We start from the raw sequence: 11925 nt of genomic DNA on the forward strand, positions 1-11925 counted from the left end.
CAAGTAGCGCCACAAGTCCATAATTCAATATGAATCATATATGCAGTACACAAGCTATCAGACTAGCTTGTAATTTATCGTACTAATCGAAACGATGAACCTCTCCTGTAATAATACGAAGTACAGATGACTGGATACAAAGCCAAGATGATTCCGGAAAGAAAAGTCTCATTCCCTGAGGGGAATTGAACCACAAACCTCTCACTGACCGGGCGAGTGCTTTACTTATAAATTACAGAGGACAGACTTTTTCTACCCGTAGAACAATATGTTCCTTAGGCTGAATGAGTGCGCAATAGACAGCCTCGAAACTCGGCAACAGCTCATAACGACAATAGCCCCAGATGGCGGCGTAAACAAACGTTAAACTCTCCCCCCCCCTCCAAACCAACCATGGGCCCAACTCTGTTCCCATAGGGCGGAGCCCTTCAACCTTTTTCTAGTAGCGAGCACTGCCTGCACCCATCATCAAAAGAAAAGCACCCTTACGGCCAGTTGAACATACGAATACATGAAATCAGGATAATTTTAATCCTTGAATGCAATTTGTACAAGGTCTTTAATGGGAACGCTGACTAAGTGCCCGCGAGCACGAAGTCGGACAAGGGCATAGAGCACTATGGGTGCTTCAGGGAGCACCGTGGTGCTCGCGAACAACTGCTTGAAGATGCCTGCTATAAGAAATATAAGCTGGATACCCCAAGGAGTGTTGGTCATGCTGCCATCTATATATCAAATTGTGCGTGAAGTGTAATGATTGAATATTTGTACCATTGTATGCTTCTTGCTCTCTGTGGCGAGACTTTTTAACAAGGAGATCAGCCTGCGTTCACGCTTCGCAGTTGGGAACCACAGAAAACCAAATTCGAGGTATGATTGCGAGCTGATCTCCCCGTTATAAAGTCTCGCCACAGAGAGCAAGAGGCCTACAACGGTACAAATATTCAATCATTACACATCACTCGCAGTTTAAGATACAGATGGTAGCACTGAAAAAATTACAATCGTGAAAAAAACGAGAGTTCGTTATGTAAGAGTACGATCGTGAAATTTATTCAATAGCTGTTCTTTAAATCGAGGTCCGATTCGAGAACTCGCCAAATAGGAGTTACTTTACGGATGTTTTAAAAAATTCGTTAAAACAGAGTTCATTATATCCGGTTCAGAGTCGTAAGAACAGTCACCGAAATAATAAATTTTATCACGGCAATGTGGGGGGGGGGGGGACGATGATTTATCATATTTTTCCTATTATTTTTTGTCAATTTCGCCATTGGATCACCAATAGACGCACAAGAATTAATTTAAAGCGTAAATGCACACGCACACATAAATTCCAATAAAAATTAAATAATTGAAACTAAAAATTTTTTTCAATATCATCGGAGCAGATCGAAAATGCGTCTGTCATGTATGAAGTTGAATTGTAATCAAATCACCGGTAAATGCGATTAATTTAGTACGATTTATCATGTTTACCAAAGAAGCTTGGGTATTCACCAGGAAAAGTGATGAATTTGGGAAAATTTATCAAACTTACCAAAATGATCGGCGATTATTCATAATTACCGGTTATTTATATGCACAATTACCGATATTTTTATCACATTTACCGCAACATATACATACTAACGTTTCTTTTTCTTGCAGTTTTCACAGTTACTGCAAATGCAAAAGAGGCTAGGAAAAGAAGTTTTCCCTCTCATTGAACAAGCATATTTCCCGAATCATAAAGAAATGGTAAGTTTTCCACCATAAAAACCTTAAATTCACATTATATTTTAATGTAAAGTTTATATTGTCAAAACAAAACAGTGTTTATCAAAGTGGGTGGCACCACTACGTGGGAACGGGGTGATGATTGGGGGCGATAAAGCGACAAATACAATGTATAGCCCTATGGGTTGGCTTAGCAAGGGGAGCGATGGGAAAAAATTTATGTAAAAGTGGTGCGACGAGAAAAATGAGTTTCAAAAACAAGTTTAGAGCAACGTTTCTCAACCTATGGTCCGCAGGCGGACTTGATAATTCACTTCCAAATATAAATCGTAAAATTATATTGTATTTAATTGTAATTGATACTACAGCCAAAAACTCTCGTTATAATGATTCCCATCGTTCCACACAAAACAGGCGTTATATTGGGATGTCGTTATATCGGACGTTTTAACGGAAAATTGTATGTTCTATTGACGGGATCGAAAAACTCTCATTTTGTTATAATGTTGCCATAAATATTCAATGATTCGACTATGGACTAATGATTTTAGCTTTCGACTCCACTCTCTTGTCAACTTCTGCTAAAATTTTCAATTTCAGATCCAAAGATATGGTATTCTGTTTATTTAAGAGAGCCATGTCGCCAAGTCGAATGAATAACTTTCAGCATGATAACATTTAGAAAATAATTTAGAATGATATAAAAGAAATCAACCCACTGGGAACTGAGATTGCGAACCACTATGAGAGAAAATAAAACAGAACAGCAAAATGGGAGAGTGAAGAAACACCAGCACCACCCAGTCGACTTGTGCCAGTGCAGTGCACCTTGATATAGTTCATCCCCGAGCTTGTTAGTTTACGGGTTTCCCGTAGAAGTGGCAAAGCTGTCCCTTTAAACCATCTATGTTTCATACCCTTTCTTCTTCAAGCGTCAAAGTCACACATACTCACAACGACAAATTTTCCATATCTTCGAAAAAAACAAAAACAAAAAAGAAACGGAACCCAACATGATTTCGGTCATTGTAATGGATTGAATGATATTTACTGGCCGTTATATGGGATAAAATAACATGGAGGAAGAGGGAAATATTTGGGACCTGACGCACTAGTCGCTATAATGGAACGGTCGTGATAACGGGCGTCGACTGTAATAACATCCTTATGGCACCAAATAAAAATTACAGCTTCATACTTAGCGTCACCATAATATCTCATCGAGGAAAATGCAGGATATTGTGACCCCAAATATTGGACATCACTAATTGTATCCAAAAAGTGCAAATTATGCGACAAATTCGCTAATTATTGCAAAATTGCTGAAATAAAAAGCTGTTGCAAATCGCAGTAAAAAAAAAATAGTTTTGACTTGGTGACCATATTTCATTAAGGGAAATACAGAAAGCAGGGATCTTAAATACAGTGAAATACTGAACATCGTCAATTATCACCAAAAAACGTTGCCATATAAGTCGGCAAAATCAAAAATTGTTGCTAAAATTGAAGAAATATTACGAATGATTAGGAAATGAAGAACTACTGGAAATCACTGTGGACTGAAATGTAGCTCTCTACGTTCATTATGTATATATTATCAACATATAATTTATAAAGATATAAAAATTATCTTCTCATTCACGAGTTTAGAAAATATTACAAATTCGAATAAGCTTCGTCGAAAAAAACCTGACAACTGTATAAAATCTGGCAGTTCCGACAGTCCCGTAAAATACGGGATACCATCATGTTGTAAGTTTGTGGTCCGTTGATTTGTTTCAGACATTTCACTGGCCCTTGGATTCAGTAAGACTGAGAAATGCTGGTTTAGCGCATATTTCTTCATCTTTAACACGTTTCAATATTTTAATAATTGATTTTTTTTATTCCAAATTTTAAAATCCCCAAAAATTGTAAAATTTTGTTAATGGTTCATGAGTGTCGTATTTAGAGAGAAAAAAAAAAATTCCGCATATTATTTCTGTATTTCTTTTCAAAAATCGGGAATCGTCATAAACAATTGATAATTACTAATGAATTCGATAGAAATTTTAATAATCGTTCTCTTCTTTGTGGCCTCAGTGGGCCATTTTATTGATTTATATTTTTTATTATATATTATTATTACGATTTTTATTATTGATTTATATACTGCATTATATAATTTGCCTATCAAGTACGAAGGTGTGTGCGACAAATGCAGTCCCGCGGTTTGGCGCCCTCCCGCACTTTCGGTAAAAGGATCGTAAAAATATACATTTGTATCCAACAAATACATTTTTTTGTACTAAACAAGGTGTCTGAGCTTCAACTGATTTGATATTATGGAATTTTCATCAATTTATTTCTTCCATCAGTTCTAGAATTATTTCTTTGTTTTTGAAATTCTTTCTCTCATTAATATTGAATTTTCATCAATTCTGGGATTTTCTTTCTTTAACACTGGATTTTCATCAAAATTGTGGGATAATATATTTTTCTCGTATTAATTCTGGATTTTCATCAATTCTGAGATTTGTTCTTTCATTAATTCTGAATTTTCATTAGTGAGTAGATATTTTTCAGCATTCCTGTATATTCTGTGATAATGCATGAATCTTTGGATGCACGATTCCCCTCCCACTTAAAATATGTAAATCGGGCCTCGCGTGTTTCAAGGCCTGACTCTATCAAGGAATATTTATAAGAACAATATTGTTTTTTTCAATAATGCCGAATGGAAAAAGTCTCAATTAATTTAACCAAAAATAATCAATTTTTTTTTTTTTCAATATGGAGTTATACTCTGAATTTTACTTGAAGGGGTTTACGTCATCCGCGGAAAAAGAAACGGATTTTCAAGCCAGTTTTGTTTTTCCTCTATAATTTTTGTAGTTATGATATTTCATCATAGATGGCGCGACTGGATAGTGATGCGACAATTCCAAATGTTTTAAATTCAAAATAGGTAGATATCATGGCCCCCCACAAGGGGTGGGCTGGCAAGGCTCCAGCCCTGGGGCCCGGAACGATTTTCATTATTCTTTGTTTTTTCACGCTGTAACTACATCATAAGAGGGGCCCGTGAAAGTCTGGTCCGGGGGCCCGCAAAAGATCCCAGCCTAGGGCCCTACTCCATGATGTGGGGACCATCGCAGATATAATATATATAACTGAATTTGTGATTTTTTTTTTCATTCCCAAATTTAAAAATGTTTTTTTTTTTTTTTTTTTTTGGCTCAGTTTTAGAAATTGAATTTTCTCATCAACAATCTCAGAGACTGATGATGCAAAAGAGATATTTCTGTAGTATTACCATGGCCCCCTCAATCTGGTCAATGATCATTTTTGTCGCACCGCGGTCATTTTCTGGACACGAGGGCTAATTAGACCGGGACCTACAATTTATTGCCGATTCCGAATGGCAGGCTTGTTTTTTATACTCATCGAGAGGTTGGTGCACTAACCCCTCGATGGGGGACTATGCGGTAGCAATTTTTTTTTTTGCGGTCATGTCGCCGTATCGGTTGTACCCATAGGCAGAGATAGACTTGGAAGTCTGGGGGGGGGGGGCACGATGATGATGATGTCAATTCATATATACATTAGGTCAGCTGACTCCACATTTGACGCTAGGGGGGGGGGCAATGCCCCTACGCCCCCCCCCCCGTATCTGCCCATGGTTGTACCCCTGTGTCAGGAAACTTTCCTGACAAGGACGAACCGGGTATCGAACTGGCGACAACTCTAAACATCCTTTGGTACTTTAGGCGAGTATCTTATCAACCTGGGCTATCGCGTGCCCCCCCCCCCACATTCTGGAGCACGGCCCGTAGGCTGGGACCTTTTGCGGGGCCAGTCAGACTTTTCACGAGCCCTTCCATAGTTAATTTATTGCGTGAAAAAGCAAAAAAAAAATTTTTTTTTGGCCCTGTCAGCCCCACCCTTGTGGGGGTCATGCATACAGTGCACCGCAAAAATTTAAACAGTTATGAAATTCACTCGTAAATTAAAGAATAATAATAATATAATTGAATAATAAAGATTTTATCAGGTACATCTCTCTCGCTCTAAAAATATTATAACATTTCAATACAAAAACCAATGCTGTAATTCGTAATAAAAATAAAGATTTTTACGAAAAGAGTGAAATTCGTGAATGCAAAAGTTTAGACACAATGAAGAATTCTCGTCGTAATTGGCATAGGCGGAGTTAGACTTGGAAGTCTGGGGGGGGGGGGCACGATGATGATGTCAATTCATATATACATTAGATCTGTGCACTCCACTTTTGACGCTGGGGGGAAGGGGCAATGCCCTCCACGCCCTCTCCTCCGTATCTCCGCCCATGGTAATTGGTCGTCGAAATTTGCGAACTCGTCACGAATGACGTCACCGCCATTCAGAGTTTATGATCTCTCCACGATAGCATCAGTTATTTGAGATGCTACTACTAAATCATACATACACCTCGTCCGTATTCTTCTGCGGAAATTCTAACGACTTTGTAAATAATGTTGGAATGTACGTGTACGTAATGTGAACCTAACAGGAAGTTTGTTTCTGAGTAATGCCTGCTGTGTGTAGTGCTGCCATCTACCATAAATTTTTCTAACTATGAGTGAAGTTTAACGATTGAATAATTTTACCCATGTAGGCCTGTTGCTCTCTGTGGCGAGAGTTTTTAACGGGGAGATATTTGAAATGTTGCGAGCTATAGCGAGCAGTTGTGAAAAAGTGTGGTCGGCTTAAGTTGGTTCTCTGTGGTTCCCAACTTCGAGGCACGAATGCGAGCCGATCTCCCCGTTAAAAAGTCTCGTAACAGGGAGCAACATCCCTACAACGCTACAAATGTTCAATCATTACACTTCACTCACCATTTTAAATATAGATGGTAGCAGTAATTCACGCACAATACCACACACTCACAGTTCCTGCACAACTCAATGGGTGGTAAATTGCCCACGGCGATAAACTGGAGTTGTGCCCGATTTGAAAGAAAGGAAGTTCTGAAAAATAAACAGAATATAAAAGCTAAAATCGGAAGGACAGCCTGATTTGGAAACTGCATTCTCTCACACTGTTCTAAAATGTCTATTTACCGAATATTATCTGGAGGTGATATATATAGTGCCTAACACCGATGAGGAAGGTCACACGAACGATGTTTGCGCGACAATTTAGAAGCTCATATAGACTCTCGGTGTGAATGGATACAATTCATACACGTACGCGAGAAACAGGTACTTTAGTAGGCTATTTCGAAAAACTATGAAAAGTTGGCTTTTGTGAGCTCAGGTTTCAACTTGAGCACAAAACACAGATTACAATAAACTCGCAAATGTGTGCCATATGGACCCAAAGGTATTTAGTTATTTTCAGCGATGAAAAGAAGAGGAACCTGGATGGGTCAGATATAGATGATAGTAATATTTGCATGGGGCTTCCGCAAGAAATCATGAACAAATTGTAGTCATGGAGAAAAGGTGGTTGTTCACTGATAGTTTCGGCTGCATTCTGCTACAATGGCACGTATCAGTAGCCTCTCTTAGAGCTCGTCAAAATGCCCAGCATTACAGACAGACACTAGAGCAGGGGTGTCGACTAATCCACGGCACATGTGCCATAAGTGGCACGCCGTGGTATCAGGAGTGGCGCGCGAACCCTTTTCAAACATTAAATGAATAAATTCTATTCTACTTTACAATCAAAAAGAAATTCTTTTCAACGTTTAAACAATCCTTTTTTTTCTTATGAACGATGGTCTTGTACATCCTCTTCAAACCTGAGTCAAAACTAACTATTGAATTTATTTTTCTCTCGATTGATTTGTGTTTATTGTATATCAAAATGTCCTTCTAAAAAGAAAAAAAAAATTGAAAAAGTTAATTAATTAATTAATTTGGGTCAATATCTTAAGTAGGCCATTTGTGTAGGGATAAGTAGGGATACCCTTACGCATAACTCAAGTCTTAACTTGGAAAAGGAATCCTTAAAACAACCATTAAAAACCGTTAAAAATGAAGGTACACATTCTCTGCAGCGAAGAGGATATACTGTTAGAACGATTGCACGCGGAATAACTTTACAGGGCTGGCGTCCGTGCCCTTTATTCACTGTGACGCACATTTGCATACGGGTTCTTCTTCCCCAGGTTACATTTGCATGCATGGTGTTCTTTTTCTCCCGATAAATTTCAACCGGAATGACATTTTAGGGCTGTTTCACACGGAGCGGGTGTCGAAGCGGGTCCGGATTCGCATGCCCTTTCACACGAGCACATATTTGCGGGCGTTTCGCCTGCATCTCAAAGGCTGATTTTGCTTTCACCCAGTGAACACTGTACGTGGATACCGTTTATTAATAAAAGTATTCAGTTTTTTTAAAGTTTTATTGTATTACTCAAGTACAGTAAAACCTCCTCTAATGGCCACCTCCGAACAGCCACATTTGTTGAACCGAGAAGCGCGTCCATAGACTTTATATTATTTCATTACAGATAATTTCCGAATAACGGCTACTTTGGACATGGAGTCGGAAAAAATATGCATATCGCTATAAGCAAATAATACTCTATGGGGAGGGGGGAATTATGGATGCTTTCTTTTCCTGGGTGCAAATGCTAGCTGGGTACATTGAAGGTAGTGGAGAGAGCCGCTTAAAAGGGATCTACAGTTGCGCTGCGGGCCACTTAAGTGATCTGAAAATGTTCTGCGAACCACTTCATTGAAGTAGGTATGTGCCGCGGATCACTCGAGTGATCTGGAACAGCGCTCCAGGTCACTTAAGTGATCTGTAAATGCGCTACAGGTCACAGAAGTGATCTGAGAATGTGCGACCTTAGTTCATTCTTACAAAATTAGGTTTGAGATCGCGGACCCCATCAGATGACTCTGAGAGCCACATTTGGCCCGCGCATCATGGGTTGAGCATGCGGCATAGGGTATAGTTGATCGTAGGTAAGAATAAAAAGAACTATTTTAAGGTTGTTGGTACACTGTTTTGGTCCATAACAGTTTTTCTCGCCAACCCGTTTCTGTTGTGCATCTCAGCACTGTAAGCCTAAATTTTAGGATGCCAAAATAGAGCTGTAAACCGATTAAATGGCCGCAATTAGATGCTTGGTCAGCCGGGACAAGTGCGGATTATGTCGCCCCCCTTGTAATGTTGAAGGGTAGTTTAAGGGGTTGAATTTGAAGCCCTCTGCTCTGGCGCCCGGGCATCAGATCCGCCCGATTCCCTCTAGTATAGCGGTCCTGTCGATTAATATCAATCATTATAATATTACAGTATCAATATAATAATGATTGATTGTGTTCTAATGTATTTAATATAATCAATTATATAATTATCGTAATGAATTACAGAACGGATTATCATTTTACGCGTGTTATATAGATAGCAGATTTTACAGTGTTTTTTCATTTCTTTCAGAAATAATATTTCATTCCCAATCACGGCCACTTCCCGATAGTGGCCGTTGTTGCGAGGTTTTACTGTATAAAATTGTAAAGAATGGACAAAAGGAAGTTACGGTTGCTAAGGAAACGGAGAGATAGACGTATGTGGGTACATCACATCCTATTAATGAACAGAGATCTTCATCATATGGTGTTTTTGAGGGTATTTACGGCATATAATTAAACAATTTCTAGCCAAAATCATCTTTACAAGTGGCTAATATAATCCGGGCTATTACCACCCGCGTCATGTGAATACCTCCATTCAACCTAATGCACAAAACTTAATTGTGCGGATGCGTAGCCCGCATAAAGTTTTGGCATGTGCGGACGCCATCCGGGCTCGGACGAACACTTTCGAGTTGCGGGCCTCATTCCACATCGTCTGAAAGGCACCATTTGTATACCATTGGTAAAACTCTTCCGCTCCGTGTGAAAGAGCCCTTAACGTTTGCGGAGCGGCCGTTTCATGTGACCATGCATTCTTTGATGACAATTGTTTGTATTGGTGTGTACTATTACCTCTCTCTTAATGTTTTCCCCATCTTCTCTGAATCACCCTGTATATAGGCTGCCAAACCTATATTTGGTATAGTAGTAGTTCATTCTTGAATGAAATAATAATTATGTAATGACTAATCTATTCAATGCGGTTTCGGTTTTCATCTTTGTGGGCATACTTACTAGACGTCCCATGTGTACGAGATTTGGGATCGTCCGCATTGGAGACATGCATTATGTATTTATGAATTCGGGGGGAGGCAAGCACCCTCAGGTTCCGGTGTCTATGCCCAACATGGCGCAGAGGCAAGATGAACTTCTATCGATGCGGAATGAGGGGATTTTTTCGCCGAGTCCTGCCCTCATGGCGGTTACGCCTTACAAAAGGCCTGGCAAGCTGAAGAATTCTATCGCTATACGTACATACACAATTTGTATTGCGATACTCGAATTTTTGACTAAAGAGTAAAAGCAATGTAGAAAAAAGCGACAAACTGAACAAGCGACAGCCGAACAATATTTTGCAGGAACGGAGAGAATGCTTGTGTCCCGTGAACACGGTACGCATGGTCTGAATGATGAAATTCTCAAGAGTGGCACGTGCATAAAAAATAATCTTTAATGTGGCACGGCTTGCCTCCCCTGCACTAGAGCATGATCTATCTGGTGAACCTGTAGCTTTTTTCCAGTGGTAGTTTCAGCAAGGTAATGCAGGCAGGTCGTAGTCAGATCGTGCAAAAATCTAGTTTAATGCTCAAAATATTGAAGTTCTCGACTGAGCAGAATGTGGCCCCGATCTCAAACCTATTTAGAATCTTTGGGGCATTTTATGGAGAGGTTTATGAAAAAAATCGATAGGATTCGTCTGTAAAAGATCTTGGAGCGTCCGTTGAGTTATTGGCATAATTTTGAGCCGCTGATAATGAAAGACTTAATTTATTCGATGGAAATCAGCATTAACTTACTTATTAAGGGCTATCAAACCAGATTTACAATAATTTATATTTTGCTGAAAATATGACTGAACTTTTGCGTCGATTTTTTATATGCTATTTTTATTAATTTTGTGATTATGTTGTCTATAAAGAAAGAGAGAGAGAGAGTGTATAGTCTAATTTTTTTACTTTGAAAATAAAAAGTTATATTAATATTATATAACTTTATTTACAATATTAATATGTTCACCCTGATAAGAGTGGTAATTAATTTGTCATTTTGCAATCAGTAGTGGTTTTCATGTGATCTCAACTAGTGCCTAAACGTCAGCGTTGTACTGTAATGTTGGTAATTTCTCTACGGCCCTGCGTTTAACCGTCTCTCAAGCAATAACACAAAAATTCATTCATCATGGATATAAAGACATTGACTTCTCACATTGTGTCTGTCTCTCTCATTACACAAATTGTAATTTATATATATAATATACTTTTTGTCAATTTTTCTTCACAGAAATAGCGATCATCACAAAATAACGAATTATTGCGCCATCTGTTATCAAATAATTCTACTACTAATACGAGACTGAAATCAATTTTTTTCGCTCGAGGGCTTTTAAAGGTGTGCGGACATGTGCTGTTCAAGTCCCCAGGCTCCCGAACTTTTTTTGTAATAAGTAAGGTGTCTGCGAGCTTCAACAATGGAATATTCTCTTGGAATTATTTTTCATTAATTCCAGTTTTTATAAATTATGGAATCATTTTTTAATGCTGAAATTTCATTAATTCCGGATTTTCACCAATTTTTGGAATTATATCTTTCATTCTGAATTTCTATCTCACACACACACACAGAATTCTGGAATTATTTTTCTCATTATATATAATTTTGAATTTTCATTAGGGCTGGAATTTTCTTATTTTTCCAGTTCTAAATTTTATATAATTTGTTCTCAAATAATTTCTTTCATTGTCCTAATTTTCACTATAGTTTGACATTTCTTTTATTAATACAAAAAAAGTGAATTCTCATCGATTCCAAATTTTAATTGAATGAAAATTAACACAAAAATCAATGATGGCCACAACATGCGAAATGCCCAACTAGGTGGTTGAAAAAAGCCCATAAAAATATGGATGTGTGTCAAATATAACCAAAATACTGTACTGCAACCCAATACAAAAGCATATAGGCTACGAATCACGAAAGAAAACACTAATAATTACATGAATTAATAATATTATATAATACCTCCACTGCCCATAAAAAAGACTTGTCTTATTCTAAGAATGGATAGAGCGTCTCTCGATTTCTCACTTTAGATCGATAT

At 38.2% G+C, this 11925-nt stretch overlaps 1 protein-coding gene across 1 annotated transcript in view; it reads left to right on the forward strand.

The window, feature by feature from the left end:
- Window positions 1–11925, forward strand: part of Syn (synapsin) — a 208488-nt gene that overhangs the window by 55732 nt on the left and 140831 nt on the right. Inside the window, exon 6 of the mRNA XM_089238613.1 lies at window positions 1651–1740. Within this exon, the coding sequence (XP_089094739.1) occupies window positions 1651–1740 (90 nt within the window). The remainder of the gene's footprint in view (window positions 1–1650; window positions 1741–11925) is intronic.

This window comes from Pholcus phalangioides, unplaced genomic scaffold (assembly GCF_987345545.1).
Source record: "Pholcus phalangioides strain wild (caught in Gottingen) unplaced genomic scaffold, Ppha-v1.0 ptg000011l_1, whole genome shotgun sequence".
Taxonomy (NCBI): domain Eukaryota; kingdom Metazoa; phylum Arthropoda; class Arachnida; order Araneae; family Pholcidae; genus Pholcus; species Pholcus phalangioides.